The sequence below is a fragment of the Epinephelus fuscoguttatus genome, linkage group LG15 (assembly GCF_011397635.1).
Source record: "Epinephelus fuscoguttatus linkage group LG15, E.fuscoguttatus.final_Chr_v1".
NCBI lineage: Eukaryota > Metazoa > Chordata > Actinopteri > Perciformes > Serranidae > Epinephelus > Epinephelus fuscoguttatus.
Window position 1 is genome coordinate 36,781,314 of NC_064766.1, and position 17,462 is coordinate 36,798,775.

The 17,462-nt window shown below is 42.7% G+C and overlaps 1 protein-coding gene across 1 annotated transcript in view; it reads right to left on the bottom strand.

The window, feature by feature from the left end:
• The window catches only part of LOC125901916 (voltage-dependent R-type calcium channel subunit alpha-1E-like), a 94,522-nt gene extending 78,095 nt beyond the window's left edge, over positions 1 to 16,427 (bottom strand). Inside the window, exons 1-3 of the mRNA XM_049597935.1 lie at positions 15,999 to 16,427; positions 13,807 to 14,260; positions 3,167 to 3,431 (exon numbers count right to left, since the gene is read on the bottom strand). Of these exons, the coding sequence (XP_049453892.1) occupies positions 3,167 to 3,431; positions 13,807 to 14,222 (681 nt within the window). The 5' untranslated portion in view covers positions 14,223 to 14,260; positions 15,999 to 16,427. The remainder of the gene's footprint in view (positions 1 to 3,166; positions 3,432 to 13,806; positions 14,261 to 15,998) is intronic.
• Between the last annotated feature and the right edge of the window lie 1,035 nt (positions 16,428 to 17,462).

Here is a 17,462-nt window from a genome sequence, read left to right on the forward strand (position 1 = left end):
GCAGTTGAAAATAGCTAAAGTGGGAAATACTTAATACAGCTCTCCCACTCTACCTGCCCTCACTACCTGTTACCTGCATGTCAGAGATTATGCATGCTGTAGACCATTTAGGACAAATCGCATGCACTTGACAGTTTTTGCACCCTGCTGCTGCTGCTGTTGTTGTTTTTAGATATTTTAACATATTCTCTGACTCTCCAAGCAGCCACGGACTCAAAGAAAAGCAGCAAATCATCACAGCTGAGAGGCTGGAACTGGGGGATGTTTGACTTTTGTTTCTTCCCTAATATTTTAGCTTTTGTGCCTCACCTGTTTACTCCTGTATTTATGTGTTTTATTACGTTTGGTTATGTACGTGTGGCTCTTAATCTTATGTGTCTAGCCCTGTGTTGCTGTGTTTTATATTCATTGCTACTGCGGCAAAACAAACTGCCCCTCAGGGACAAATAAAGGACTTAAACTTTGCCTTTTAAAGAAGTGAAATGACTGCAGTGTGAGCATTATGTTTGGCTTGTAATCAGAGATTTCGCACACGTATTCGTCTTTAAATCTTTTGACTGATCAGTTCTATTTGCATCTATATGAGAGGTAAGCTGCTCCATAAAAACATATTTGAAATTGACTTTTAAAACTCTCCTGAGACGTTTAATCCACCACATTCAACATCAAGTCTAGGTTTTTTTAAAAAAAATAAAAGTTAGATTCTTACTAGAGTGCGATGGATGAGTTTTTGTTTTGTAAGTAAATGAATGGAAGTCAGTGGCTGTCTGGAAGGTAGAAAACATACATTAAAAATATGTTATCAGTCTGCAACTAATGATTATTTTCAGAATCAGTATACATCATTTTATCTAAAAAAAACACCAGGAAATAACAAATAATATCCAGCCTAGTTTCCAACACTCCAAGTTGACATCTTTAGGTATCTTTTTTTTGTCCGACCGACACTCCAAAACCAAAAGATATTCAGGTTACAATGACATAAAACAAAGAATGTACATTGGGAAAAGCTGCAACCAGAGAATTTCACTTGTTTTTCTTAAAGGGAGACACCACAGGTGAGAAAGGGTTACATGAAACTTCCCCAGTCAATTACCTACATTCAGAAAATTATTTTTTGTATTACAATTCTATGTTTAATATTCCACAACAAAGCACTGCATGACGCCAGGTTCGAAATTTGTGTTTCATTTTGTTGACATATTAATAGTCGATGTTTTTCTTGAAGTATTTTGGATATCTCTCTCTACTTCACTGTCACCAGCCATTAAGAAATAAATTATCACCATGTTTTTTTGAGATTAAAACGTTCTATAAGTCAGGCTTTGGAAGATATATGAACAAACCCCTGCGTAAAAACATCCAGAATATAGATAGGAATAAAAGTGTGGTGTATTTAAGTGCTACTGAAGTGGAGATTTCTGGCTCAGAGTATAAGACAAATAACTCATTGTGAGAAAATGGTCTTTTAAAACGTGTATTTAGAAATTCTATACATATTTAGACCAAAAATAAGACACCATAAGTGAATGGGGTAAACATTTTAACTAATAGATATCACCATGAAACTTCCCCAGTTGCTTTCTTATGTTAGGACAATTATCTTTTGTATTACAAGTTTTAAAATGCAAATATGCAAATGATGCATTGTCTTATTTCCAGAGCAGAAATCTGAACGGAAATAAAGACCTAACCTGTATTTTGGATGTTTCCTTTCCACTATCATCTGAAAGACATTTTATTGGAGCAGAATAGCCCCAAAATGTCATGATTAACCAGTGCAAGAGAACACTATGTTTCCACCTGTAGTGTCTCAAAGCCAGTACTTGATTATCAAAATGTTTACCAGTTGATTTTCCGTAGCAGGACCAGTGGTATAGTCCCTTGGCTTTGGCCTACATCAGGCTAAAGAACCCCTAGCAACTTCAAAACTCATCAGAAATGTCACACTGTTAACACTCCAATTCATTTGTACAGGAACACACAATCAAATAAACTCCACTGCCATGAATGCATGAGTCTGTTTCTCCCTTGCGATCTCAGAAGTTGGACGCTGTTAGCAAAAAATCTGGGTCTCACCCAGTCAATACTCTGACATGTGCTGCTTTTACAGCCCACGATCCACCACAGTACTACTGGCCAGCTCTCTCCCACACACCTCTGCCTCTGTGATACCGACAGTCACATTACCGTGCTGCCAGTGGCCAACTAGTCTTGACCACTAGCCCCACTCCCACACACCACACAGAGCCTGTGGTTAGGTAACAGTGGGAGACTGGCACGCTGCACTGAAGGGGGTGTAAGACAGGAGGAGCAGTGGGTAGATATGGCAACTGAGTGATGTTGTTGAACTGACGATGCTTTAAAAAATGTCTAAATATGTGCAACACTTATCTGAAATCGCTTGATTAAAGTAAACACAAATAAATAGATTTAAGTGAACGGATTCTCATGCTTGGCCTCAGTGATTGTGCACACATTATTCCCTGACTCTGCGTTCACATCACATGAGTTTGCTGCAGTTGCTGGGAAAACAACTTCCCTGCTAATGTTCGTTAGATCTGCAGAAGTTGAGCAGAGAGAAACTGTTGGCCGACGCTGCAGCAGGAAGCAGAGAAACGCTGCCTGGTGGATTTGAACTGACACCTACTCATGGCCAGGTTCATATTCCAATGAGCACTAAGGCAGCAGAGATGTGCCTACATGCCACCCCCACAGCGAGCAGAGCTGCTTCTAATGATCACCACATGCTAACTTTCTGTCTTCTGCCAACACCGGAGCACATGGAGCGCGCAGATGAATAAAATCAGGGCAAAGTCACTGAGCACAATTATGAGGAGAGGGGTTAAATTCAGACTGTGCAGAGGGATTAATTCATCTGGTGATTTAACAAACAGCTGGAGATCATTATGCAGACAGGCAAACACTAAACACACAGCATGCAAGGCGGATTTCTATATGTGAAGGAGTCATGCACAACACATTTACAGCAGTGAGACTGCACTTACAACTGTCACTTTTGATGCATGATGTAACATTGAGGAGGGGATGGTGCAGGCTTCACGTGCTGCCTGTAGCTGACCATGGTGCTGAACTGACAACATGCACTTTGTCTTTAACAAACTACCCAGAACAGCAACTTCTAACATGTCTCAATGGAAGGATATGGCCATTCAATGATTCGCCTTGCGGTTTTCCTAATGATGTTGTCCTCTGCGAATATGAAGAGCGACCTGTTGACGGTGAGGCAGTTCTGCCGGTGGGGGACGGGGTTGTACAGAGCCATGGTCCGGGCCCGCTGCGCCTTGGCTTGCTTCATGGAAGCCGTGAGCCCCGCCGCCGCCGCGTCCTGTCCTTCCCCGGCGCGCTCCAAGTCCCCATCCCCGGAGTCCACCGTGCTGGGAGCGCACTCGTCTCCAAAGCGAGCCATTCTACAAAGAGATGAGGAGACCGCCGGCTTAGAGTGTTTCACTACAGGACGACTTCTAAGTAAATGTGAAGTGGAGCTAAACGGGGGGAAAAAAGAGGATCCACCTTCAATCCGGTGACAGCTTTAAGCGCCAAAGATTCCCCAAAAAGTTGCAGGTTCCTATCACTCCATATCCACAAGAAAAACGGATTGTGTCATTCAGTTGGGTTATATTCTAAGGGAAAAAATCCATTTACTTAATGATGATCAGGTGCTCTGCATCTCTGTTATCCCATCTGCCTAATAACAGCAAATCAGCTCTGAGCAACTTTTAATGCGCGCCTCTAAACTCTGCGGATCCACTGAGTTTCAATTTGCTATCAACATCCAAGCTCCTTGAGATCTGACAACACTACCCTGCGCTCACTCGATGGACACATCCGAGGAGAGTCTTGGCAAACTTTACGCATCTTCTCGACCCGGTAAACTTGACAAAAAGGAAGATCTCACGTGGAAGGAAGCCCGTTTAACGCATCTAAATCGGATTCTTCACAAAAACTGGTCATGAAGTTATTCTTTAATCAGTCGGGGGAGAAAACACAACGCAGCGAGAGAGTTGCTTGAATCGCTTGCAATCTTATCACCTGCTGGAAAATGATCACGCAGCCAGGAGCGCATAAGCACCGGCAGCCCCCTCCCACAGAAACATTTCATGATGGCGATTTCAAAAATCCATCTGAATGAAAGCTGCTGGAGAGGAGGGACATGTATTTTGTTACCATAGCAATTAGAGTTTGCTGAGGATGAACAAAAACACTTTCCTAAAAAAAAAAAAAGAAAAAAAAGAAAAGAAACCTATATACAGTAGGCTGTGTGGGTATGTGGCTCAAAAACAATTATGTAAAGATGTTAGTGGGTGCAGTGGCGAGAGAGAGGAGTGTGAAAATACATTTAGATGGAGAGACAATGCACAGATAAAGGCAACATGTGTGTGGACAGGGCCGGAGAGGAAAAAGAAATGACCTGAAGGAGATTTATAGAACACAAGCTTGACTCATTTCCCCCCATTTGACAGTCAGACAGCATTGTCATATTTTCATTAATGGAGACAGACAGAACATTTAAAAAGTAGGCCATTGTGCTAATATTGGAGTAAAAGTCAGGAGTAAAAATAGAGCATGAAATAGATCTTAGGGCTGCTCCCTTTTTGAGGGAGCAGAGGAGAAAGCAGGGTCTCTTTCACACTCAGTGCCACAAGTGAGACCTCATTAGGCGACTAGGCTCTCTCGCTCCATCTGCTGCTCTCCTCCCTTCCCCACTGTTTCCTCAAGATCACCACTTCAGCCCCCACAGGCACGATATTACTCAGACGTGGCCGCGGCTGCTGTTTTGTCACGTCAAATAATGGCAATTAAAGTCAACCACAGCATCATCCAGGACACAAAATATCAGTCTCCGCTGCTGACTGACAGACCCAACTGTGCAGGAGCACAATGCAGGTATCACAGTGTGCAGACGGGCAAGGGCTCACACAGTGGAGAGAGAGAGAGAGGGGGTGAAAGCAAGCCAAGAGAGAGTGACAAATTTATGCTTGGCAAACAAGTCGAGATCTGGGGGAGCAGCGGAGAAAAAAAAAAACCCGATTTAACAGGATCTATGAATAAGTCCCTAAGTGAGCTCCAAAAACTCAGCCATGACTCTGTTATCTCCTCTTCCTAATGTGCATAAAGCAGGCGGGCGTGTCACTTCATGCAAAGCAGCAGAGCAACAAAAGCCTACACTGACCTATCCAGAGCAAAACATAAAAATAGCAGGATGATAATTGCCGTGTAATATGTTACAGATTTCCATAATGTATCTGCAGCATATCTTGCACCCATCTCCACGTTACACAAGCCCTCATTACAAAAAAAACACATCATCTACTTGTGTGTTGCCCAACAAAAATATTTGTCCATCTTTGCAAACAGTACATCTCTCTCTCTCTTCCTCTCTGTGTCTTGCTCTCTCTTTGCTGTTGTTTCCATAGCGACATAGCTCTCTTGAATTCCTGCTCCGTTCTTTTCATTTCTGCCAACAAAAGCCATGTTGCACAATAGAGCAACCTCTTCCTACAGAAATTCTCCCAGCACACAAACACACACACCTCCACCAGGGTCACTGGACACACACGGGAAGCAAACTGACTGTGCAGCAGCGTCACTGCACTGATGATCCACTGTACTGTATATGTGACCAGATGCAGTCTGCTTTAAGACTGTTTGGCTTTTGTCTCTGCTCTTGCTCGCAGCCTACTCAAAGGCTTCTAAAAATAGCTGTTAGCAGATAAAAGCAGAAAAGGCTCATATCAATTTGCTGGGGCCTGACCAAACTCTGAATGATGTGAACTTAAGAAAAGAAAGGTGCCTTTTCTTTTCATGTGAAAGCCACAGTAGCTTGTCGTGTATTTTCGTGTCTGTGGTCCAGCAGGAAACATCCTCAGAGATAGCTTATAGGAGGAGACAGATGAAGCCAGGCTGCAGGTGACATGCACTGTGAGTTAAAACGTTAATGGGCGTACTTTGTGCCAGAACTCTGAAGAGCATTTATATAATTGCAGACAGGCTTTCATCCAGCATTGACTGGAGTGGTTTTAGCATTTTATTTTTCTCTCTGTTCCCTAGCAACAGACATCCTCTAGTACTGAGTTATGTCAGTTTGATTCGACCAATAACCGTCGCTTATATCATCCCAGATTGGCGTGACACCGTGTAGTTTACCTTGAAACATGTTATGGCTGCACAGCAATCTGACAACTGTGCAGATTAACACCAGAAACAGTGAAAATTCTAAAAGCTTATGTTGTAAGAGAAAATAAAAAGGTATTCCCGTCCTCAAAGGTCATTTAATGTTAAAATTCCATCTTAAAAGTTTAGAAATCATCAGTATTTCAGCTGTGTTCGAAATATCCACAACATCCAAACCCTGCTGCTCAGCTCTGAAGACATCACAACACTGCTTCCCTGCTGCTCCTCTACTTTGATTCCCTAGCATCCCCTAATGGACATATAACCACAATACATGTACTGGGTGCTCTGAAATCAGCGCTCAGTGGTTATTCTTTTCGTCCCTCGTTTAATATTTTGGACTTTACGTGCGGCCGTTGCTCATGCAGCCAGCACTTACAGGTTGAAAATAACCGAATGTCAGGGACGTGTCAGGGATCAAGGATGACAAAGTCCAGTGTTTGTGCATCTGAACATGAGAGAAAAAGATAGAACACGTGCGAGAGAATGACAGTACATCAGTAAAGTGGATGTGGAGTGGGTGGTGGTGGAGATACAGTGGAGTAAAGAGAAATCAGAGGATGGAGGAAGGAGGAGGAGGAGGAGGAGGAGGAGGAGGAGGAGGGAAGAGGCTTGTTGGTGGGTTGGGGGTTACGCTGATGGAGTACCACTCCACATTCAAGTGGTGGGAAGCAGATAATCAGAGCGATGTGGCTCCAGAGTTTAAAAGTTCACATGCAAGCACCCTCAGCTCCGCCATTAATAACGCTATCCAGTATCTGATTACAATAAACCGCAGCCAGCAATGTTACACAGGCATTAAAAAAACACATCAAATCATCTGATGAAAGCAATGGGGACTGATTTGGTGATTCATTGTTGGACTATAACAATGCTGGAAACAAAGGCATCTGCATATGTATCGCTACTATGGAGCACCCTCTGAAACAGGCACTTTGTAGCTAAGCAACAAAACAGCAATAAGTGTTTTACTTTGTACAGTAATCGTTAATTATTTGAACACTTGAGCCGCTAGCAGCACTGTGGAACAATGTGAGTGTTTTGTTAATATCTTGTGAATGCGCATAAGCATGCAGACGAGTGACGTGATACACAGTGCTGCAGATGGTTTCACATTATTCCACTGGTCGACAATTGGTGGAAACAACGTGCAGAGAAATGTAGCCACACACCAATAAAGGCAAGGAAGGAGAAGACTGCCAACAAGCGAATCTAGTTTTAAATTCTGTGCATGTGGGTGGAAAAAAAAACAAAGCAAAACAAACACTAATTTGATAACAACTCTACAAGTTACCTTTGATTTTTTTTTTTCTTCAAGGTGCTATGCAAGTTTTGACCACTAGGGGGATATAAGACTCCAGGCCTGATGCCGCATTAATATCATCAGTCCTAAACTTCTCTTACCATTTACTCCGAGTTCAGTTGAACTCAGTGGCTGTATATAAAGATGAACGGCATGTCAGCTTCCCGAAAGTGAAGCCAAAACATTTTGATCACCTCCTGGTGGCTGGCTGCAGTACAGGTCATAAGTCCCGCCCTCCCCATGTGCAGGCTGTCTTAAAGGAGAAGTCTGGCATTTTGCACTTTGAGCCCCATTTCTGGGTTGTTTATGATCAAATAGAGTGGCTAAGACCAAAACAGTGACGATTGCTCCTTTTCTGAGAATTTGGCTTTCCCCTGCCTGGCTTAACACTGCTGCCTATGGCCACGTGTGAACCTGTCCTAAAACCACCCTAAACGTATGTTTTCAAAGCCATGAAATTCACCGAGTGGTCAGTGGTGTTCGTTGATGTTCTGACATAAAAATCGTAGCAAATTGTGGTTTCCGTTATGATTTATTTGACATTTTGTGTAGTCAATTGGTTTGCTATAGAAGCCTCATTGTCCGTTGGTAGTAATCTGCCACCAGAAACAACCTTTACGACAAGGTTGTAATCATTGTAGCCTTTTAGCTCAGAGAAAAGTGCCGGCTCGACAGTGCTGTGTGCGCTCCTGGAGGAAGAACGAGAACGAACAAAAACGTAAAGGAGCATCATCGCCATCAAGTGGGCTGGAGTGTATAACGCTTCAGGGTCAAACAAACGATCAAGCGGAAGTTTACACACGGGTGTGAGGCAGCTGAAAAAATAGTTCCACAATCGAGATGAATAGTGAAGACACGGATGGAAACCACAGTTTGCTACGATTTTTATGTCAGAACATCAATGAACACCACTGACCACTCGGTGAGTTTCATGGCTTTGAAAACAAACGTTTAAGGTGGTTTTAGGACAGGTTCACACATGGCCATAGTAGAGGTGAGTCTGTGTACACGTTTACACATGTTTGAGATCATAAACGGTTATGAAAAATTAGTACACGAAAAACGACCAGGTTTGGCAACAGGTCAGTAGCCTACGTGCTCCGTTCTATTAAAACGGCGCAGCCGTTAAGGGGGTCGTTCAGCAGTGGGCTACAATGAGTACCGGGCCATCAAATCACAGCATCCGCGGTGAGAGGACACGGAATTGTTTGTGCTTTTACGCACGCAGGTCTAGGCAATCACAGATATTTGATGATGGGTTGGTGGTGAAGTGGCGCACATGACTTGTGTTACGGACGGACGGATGAGCCACGTATCTAAAACAGGTAATAGATCTGGCTACATCTTTCCCACATCAAATATCTGTGATCGCCTAGACCGCGTAAAAAAACAGACATGTGTAAAAGCGCACACAATTCGGTGTCCTCTCACCACGGATGCTGTGATTTATGGGCCCGTACTCATTGTAGCCCACTCTTACAAGACTCAGTAATAGGGCTGTAATGGTACATGTATTTGTGTCGAACCGTTCGGTACGCAACTTTCGGTTCGGCACGACCCTGTACCGAATTATTGGGCGCAGGATATTATTTTATTTTGTTTTATTTTAATTCCGTTTTTGCGAGCCGAACCATTTAAAATATCTAGTTCCCCGACGGACATAATTGAGTGACGGACCGAGTCCGACCGTAAATCTCTGCTTTCACTTTGTGCAGCGTATTCTTGCATTTTGACAACATGGCAAGTGAGCCTGACGAACCTGAAGACCCACCCGCAAACTTTAAGTCCTCCGTTTGGGAACACTTTGGTTTCAAGGCAAAATACGAAGCTGGAAATAAACAAGTTGACAAGACAAAAGCAGTGTGCCGACACTGCAGGACAGCGGTCGGGTATGTACTTGGAAACACGTCTAACATGCTAACGCATCTAAAGCGACACCACCTGAGTTTGAACGTTAACCGGCACGACTAGAAAAAGCAATCTGGTGCAAACTACGATATCGTCATCGTTTAAAAAGAAAGAGTGTTTCCCTGGCCATCGTGCTAAAGAAATAACCAACACCACTGGAGTTCAGTAAAATTGTTTAAGCTGCACTTTAGATATAAGCATGTTTTGTTTACTGCAGTTTAATAAAGTGGGAAAGCTAAGTAAGTTCCTAGTAAAACTGAATCTGAGCAGGCTTTAAAGCTGACCAGCTGCACTATGCTTGTTATTTTAATTGAGTAAAATTGTTTAAGCAGAAATTTATATTTATATTTTTCATTCAAAAAATGTGATTTTATTTTTCACTTTTATATTTCTATTTTCATTCAAACAATGTGAAAAAGCAGGATTTTATATATATATTTGTTTCATTCAAAAATTGTGTAAAAAGAGTTAACTGCTGTGGTGGTATGTTTTAATAAGGTTACCAATAAGTAAAAGATATTTAATAGTTGTCTATTTTTTTCATTAATGTACCGAAAAAAACCAAACCGTGACTTGTGTACCGAGGTACGTACCGAACCGTGATTTTTGTGTACCGTTACACCCCTACCCAGTAATAATAATAATAAGTCACTGTGGACCTATTTGCCATGCCGTTTAATAAAATTAGCAGAGGAGTTCCCTGAAAAACAGGTAAAGTCAGTCTGAATTACTCGCGTGCGTCCCTGGTGAAAATCGCTGACATGCATGGGAAATACGGCTTCTACAGGCTCGCCATAGCTTACTGTCAGGACTCAGACACCGGAATTCGGGATGTCGGACTGTCGGAATGGTGATATTTCGGAGTGGCGGCCTGTAACAGTTGGTTAAATGGCCCGTTCAGTTGGTATTCGGATAACTGGGGCTTTACTGGTATAACGCAATAGCACCACCCAGCGGTGAAACCCGTGTACACGTTTACACGAAAAAAATGAACCACTCTAAACATTTAGAGATTTTTGTACACGAACTCACCCCTAGACCATAGGCAACAGTGTTAAGCCAGGCAGGGGAAAGCCAAATTTTGGTCTTAGCCACTTATGTTTCTTCATAAACAACCCAGAAACTGGGCTCAAAGTGCAAAATACCGGACTTCTCCTTTATTGGACTGTTTGTACATTTTTCTACAAAAAGTAATGCACCAAAATTTGTACACAGAAGGAAGTAAGTGGTCTCATGCAGTCCAGTAAGGAGACAGATAGGGTGGTGGATGGGTCACAAAACACAGGACTTTTGCCCAGGAGACCAGTGTTCAAAATCATGTGAACTTTGAGTCATTCTAAGGGACGTCATCACATGTTTCTTCTAACTAAACCTAACCACAGTAACTTTACTTGCCTCAACCTTACTTCTGCAACTTTACGTTAATTATGTAGCTTTACATTACGGATGTAACGGTATTCAGAGGATATCATACAAACCGACTGGACATGGGCCAAACTAAAAATTCAAGCAAACATCAAATACATTTTTTCCAAAGATGGTTTCAGTCATTTAGGTACTTTTCATCATGCTGGTGTTTGTTCAAGAGTTTGGTTTTAATTGGTTATGTGATGCTAAAAAAAAGAAGAGGTTGTGATGTCATGATTGACAGCTGCAGTCACTCACGATTGAGTCTGATGGATATATGGGTGAAAACTTGACACCATGGCTCCACTTCCTGGTTGCTATTGTGCAGACTTTGGCTCCCAAAACACAAGATGGTAGTGCTCCAATATTATGGCTTCATTTTTGTACAGTGGGAGGAAGTTAGATGCGTTGCCCATCTTTATATACAGCCACTGATTGATCTCGAGAAACTATCCGGGGGTGTGTTTGTTACTAGAAGCTCAACCTTCCTCAATAGCCGCTAGTTCACTTCAGATTTTATCCATTTCATGATAAGCACTAGCTCAGGTTTTTGCCTTTTATGTAATGATTGTTTACATTACATTAAAATTCTGCCTCATGAGTCAGTAGAACGGTGAAAGCAGCAGAGATGACCCTTTTACATTATATGGGGTAATTACATTAACAGTATATTTCAAAGTGAATCCTGCACTGATATATTTATTTTTAGACGAGCTGAAAACACAACACTGACAGGGACATATTATCACCTTATGAAGCTGATATACCGAACGTGTCACCAAAGTTGCTTATTTACACTTTCAGCTGACATGGAGCAACATTAGCATCTATTCTGAGTCCTTTTCTGGCCACTTAAAGAATTTGAGTCCAATATGGATTATGTCAGTGGTTCCCAACTGATGGGTCTTGGTCCAAAAGTGGGTCGTGGATTCTTTCTGAAAGGAACGCAAGCGAATTTACGGCACAGAGTTTTTATTTTTAGGTGCTGTTTTCTGCTGTAGAGTGAGTGACTAATGGACAGCTACTTGACAGAGACAGCAAACTAGCTCAACGACATGGCCAAACACAAGTATGACGCTGAATGCATCAAACTGTGGGACCCTGAACTAATGACTAAGAAGAAGTCCGGACTGTGTAGCTGGACCAGTTGGGAACCACTGGACTATGTTACATGCACACAAATATTCCACTATTATCACAGCAATATGATGTCATGTAAACTGCATATTACATTTGGATATTCCAAATTAGCCCTTTTTCCGAATTCAGCATATTCCAATTACGACATGGGACATGCCGGTACTATTTGGGTTTTAGGAGCATTCTTTGGGCATGTGTACAGCACATTGGGGATTTATCGCAGTTTGCTACATGTGGTCTCTTGCCTGTCACAGTCAGCTCTGTGACTTGCACAAACCAACTTGCGAACAGTTTGCAAGGCCGTGGTTGAGATGCTATCCAGCAGAAAAGTCCACATTTCTGGTCAGAAGCAGCAACACACCTACTTTTATGCACTATGAAAGACTTGGATATCAACAAGTTTTCTGAAATGCGCAAATATTGCAGCGATGCTCTTTTCAAGAAGGTGGTTGAAGGAATAAAAGAAGGAGGCTGTGTTTGCATAGTAGAACAAGTTCCGCCACCCGTGGGAAACTTTGCAAATTCCTGTTTTGATGTATCACAAGTAAAATGGCAGCTAAGACGGTTTCACTTTTCCATATTTGATGTGTTAAACAGCATGTTAGGGCACGTTGACTGGAGGCTGCATGGCTGCGTGTAAATGGGATTTTCTTTCCATTAGCCATGTAAACAGCTTGATAGGAATATTGTCTTCTTCAGAATAACAGCAAACACCGCAATATTTTGTGCATGTCAACGTCGTCCATGGACTCTCCCTTGAACTGCTTTGGTCTCCACTGACTATTGAGGGAAATACTCAATTCAATTCAGTTTTTTTTTTTTTATAAAGCCTGATATCACAAATCAAGTTTGCCTCACACATACAATGACATCCCTCTGTCCTTGAACCCTCACAGCAGATAAGGAAAAACTCCCCCCCAAAAAAACCCTTTAACACGGGGAAAAAAAATCTGTTGCGATGTTCACCACCAGCTCGTCACTTAAGTTGTCCATCTGTTGTTTGATGCTGGGCAGGTTACATACAGTGGGGGTTTATCTAATATTTTTTGTAAGCATGGTTAATGAGAGTTATAAGAGTGAATCTAAACAGTAAAGTTGTGGGCCATAAAACCAAAACAATGAGCTGAAAGATGCTAAAGCAGTTTGTAGAGCTGAGGGGAACTGTGCAGAGTCAGAGGATAATTCTCATTTACACGTAGCTACTTCACCCATTGTTCAATAAAAAATATTGATCAGTGCAGCTTTAAGTGTCATACACTGTATGTACATATACTGAAGCAACAGTACGTCAGACGTAGGTCATTTTCACCAGCAGGCAGTTTGAAGCACCATATCAGGAAAAGCATGAGTGTAATTAATAACAATAAGTGTCCATTTCATCTAAGTGTCCCAAACTAGGACACTTAGATGAAATGGACACTTAATGTTATTAATTACACTCATGCTTTTCCTGCAATGACAAGTCAAAGTGTCTGCTGTGAAAAAGGTTTATTGACTCAACTACTGAAACCAAAGATCACATTTTTTATGGTGTGACACCATCATGACTTCAAAAGGCAAATATTGCATCCTTTAGTGAAACTGTCTTCACATTTCTGTGAAATTTAACATCAATTTTTTTTTTATATCTTTATAAGCCTTGAGACCATGTGCAGCACTTCACATTTAGTTAGTTCTGTGGCTTCACAGTGTGTGTTTGTAACGACGGAGGCTCAACAGGTTGAAAAGTTATGCTGCATACAGCATGTGTGTTCTTTTACACCGACTCTTTCATCCTCCTCCATGGAGATTTATCATCTTTACACATGCAATTTAAGAGCAATCCTTTGCCTCTGAATCTCTTTTATACTCACTCCCACTCCTTCCTGCGGGCCTGCGGCGTGCTCTGGATTTTGTGAGCCTGGTGAGCCATGATGATGTCCTTCTGCTCCACCAGTCCCCCGCGCCGCCGCTGCATGCAGTTGGGGCTCAGAGACCCTGAACCCTGATCAGATGAGGCCTCTTCCTGACCACAAGGCACATCGAAGCTGGCGGCTCGAGGGGGCAGCCCCAGGTACTCTGGGAGGGCATGAGGGACCTGCAGAGAGCTGGAGCGGGCTGCTTGTGCCAGGCCGTGACGGGGAGTAGAGTCGGGCTTCCTCCAGGCTTCAGGCTCGGGGAGGGACAGAGAGGACTGGATGTGCGTATTTCCACCTCGACCGCAGCTGGATGGAGAGTGGAGGTTGGGTGTGAGGGAGAGGGAGAGGGTCTGGTCTGAACTGGTGAGCATCTCTACAGAGGACGGGAGTTGGCGGTTTCACCATAATGCTACAAACGGGAGAAGAGAATTGTGAGTGAAAAGAAGTGAAACACAATCATGAAACATTTCACATTCTGCCTGTCCCTTCTCTGTTTGTCTATTTTTAGTCCCTGATAGAAGCTTGGCTCCAGGGACCGCAATGTTGGTCTGTTGGTCAGCCCACCACTTTGATCCTGACTGAAATATCTCAGCGACTATTGGATGGATTTGCCATGAACTTACAGATATTCACGATCCCCAGAGGATGACTCCAAGTAGCAGGCAGATAGCTAGAACAGAGTCACTCCCTGAATGTCTCATATGTTTATTAATAACTGCTGAAATAAAAATATTAACGGGTGGCTCCTGGAGCAAAAACTGCATTTTCCCACTAAGGATGAATTCAGAATAAATGCCACCATGTAACCGTGCTTTTTCTAACTCATCACCTCAGCCAGTGGGATCTTTGATGCAAGCAGTGCATAAGACTGGGTGAACAAAAGCATAGAACCAGCAGCCGTGCAGAAACAGAACCAGTAGCTGCACTGGTGAGGAACTTTGTGCATAAAGTGGGTCAGAGAGGGGAGATTTTATAAATCTTAAAGCCCTGCACACAGTTTGGACTTTCTTGCTTGCATCAAGTCTCGTGTTTTGATCCCAGAATCCTGACCACAGCATATCAGACCTGTTAAACCATTGTCTCATTGCTGCTGCCATTGTCCAGCTAAGCGTGTGTGTGACTGAGACAGAGAAATATGAGGGAGATGAGGTGGCAAGGCTGGAAAACAGCAAGTTTGAGGCGAGTCAGTCGGAGACAGACGAAACAAGGCTGTTCCCACTGAGCCGAAGCTGAAAGGAAGATGACTGAGTGTGGGAGAGCTGAAGCAAAAGGCACAGTGACTCACACGTCGACAGCAGGGCTCCTCAGACATGAACTGGACTCAGTCTGAGTTGAGCTCTGCCCTCAAAGGCGGCGCCGGAGCTGCAAGGTCAGCATGCACATTTACACGGGTTGGCTCGGTGGCGGCTTTGTGCTGCTAATGGGTGGGCCGTCTTGCAAGTTCAAAGTACATGTGATAGCTTTTGTTTTTGGTTTTGCAAGCCACAGCTGAGAGGAAATTAAATGTCAAGACTCTTGTTTCAACAGGATCACCTTTAGAAAAGCAGCAGGGAACAAACTAGGGTGATGTGCAGGAAGAATCCGTGACATCTGGGTTAGTTATACAAACAGAAATGAAATTAATGATGAATGGCAGCAGAGATGAGGTTGCTATAAAGATGAGAGCATCACTGCAGTGTGCCTACGGGCAATAATTACAGCTGCAAGATGCGTCCATCTTTATCTGTAGCATGCATTAAAGTTAAAACACTTGCTCTTTAATTTCAAATTCAAATTTCTCTGATCTCCTTTAATTAGTGCAACCACTGTAGAGCCTACTGGCACAACAGGCTGCCCCCACCTCGACTAATTTGTGCACGTCAGCTGCAGGTCTGCAATCGCTTTACATTAACAAGCCTGTTAACAGGTATTGCTAATTAGGATCTTTATTCTTGTGGAGTTGAAGTGTTTGACGCAAGTGACAAAAGAGGTAAAAAAAAAAAAAAAACCAAAAAAAGCACGCAGCAGCAGCAGGAGTCATAACAATAAGAAGACATGATTAAGATGCTAAAAATGTTCACAGGAGGGAGAGGATGAATGCAGCGCGCGCGACAGGACATTATATGAATTAAAGTAATGACATGATTAATGGATTTGACAGTTTTTACCTTGAGGTGCCGCGCGCTCCTTCATCGTCAGAGAAAGCCCAGCTCAGGTGGATCCTAAAATTCAGCCTCCTCTCACTCAGTCCAAGTTCAGAGGTTTGAGGATGATTTCGCGAGGATTCCTTGAGTGATGATTACGGCTGTTTGGCTATAAATACCGCGGGGTGGCAGGCAGCCAGGGGAGCGTGGCTCACACGAACGTAAACAGGCATGGGGACAGGAGCGAGGCATGGAGATAATCCCAGTCATCTTCACTGGCTGAGCTGCGGTGATATGAGTCACTTTATGTGGGTCACTCTGAGTGCCTGTGTCTTCAAACTTCATCTCAAGAGTTAATTGGATTGTGCTGGACGCAATTCTTGCAACGCCCGGAAGTTATTTATCTGAGATCATAGTGCAAGAGATAAATGCAACAGGTCTGCTTCATGTGAGGCGGTGGTGCTGTGGTGGAAGGCACAACTGCATGGAGTCAGATACATTTGCCACTAGATGGTGGACTAAAGCTGCACCTGGCACACTGCAGGTGCAGAGAATACCATCAAAGGTATAAAGTACAGGTTAAACCTTCACCTGCATCCTATTATAACTCTATTTGTACAGATTTCTCTTCATCTAGGTACACCTGTGTGTGTAACAGCAGGGCCAACACACACACACACACACACACACACACACACACACACACACACACACACACACACAAGCCCTTTTACAGCCCCAAATAAGTAGGTCAAAAGAAGAGTTAAGTAAAAGGCATCAATTTTAATGTGTAAATGAATTACGGTAAACTTCTCTAGTGTTATATCTTACCAGCACCCACATCTGTTGCTCTAACTACAGATTGTAACTTCAGCAGGAGGATCAAGAGAGACCCGCCCCTCTCTCTCAAACTCACACCAAATGGCAAAACTAAGCAGTGCTAAACAAAAATAAACTGAGATACAGTTACTGTGTTGCATATATTGCACATTTCTCTCCTAAAATGTCTTCAGAAACACATTTTAGCTTACTGTTTGAGGTCTTTCATCACCAGATGGCCGCCATATTGTTTCCTGTGGAAATGTGGAACGTCACTCATCAGTGCAGTGCATTCTGGTAGTTGTAGGTTTTCTTTCTGTCGAGCAAAAGCAAATGCCACAGCCCTTTTCCTTTGTGTTCTCTACGGAAGCGTATTGCATTCACTTGACAAATAAAAAAGCCCTGTTTTTCTGAGTATTTTTTTCTGTTTTTCAGAGTAATTTATTTATTTTTCTGTTTTTCTGAGTATTTTTTTCTGTTTTTCGGAGTAATTTTTTTCTGTTTTTCTGAATAACTTTTTCCCTGTTTTTCATAGTAAATTTTTTTGTTTGTTTTTCGGGGTATTTTTTTTTCTGTTTGTTTTTTTTGTGCTAATTTTTTTCTGTTTTTCGGAGTAATGTGTTTATTTTTCTGTTTTTCTGAGTATTTTTTCTGTTTGTTTGGAGTATT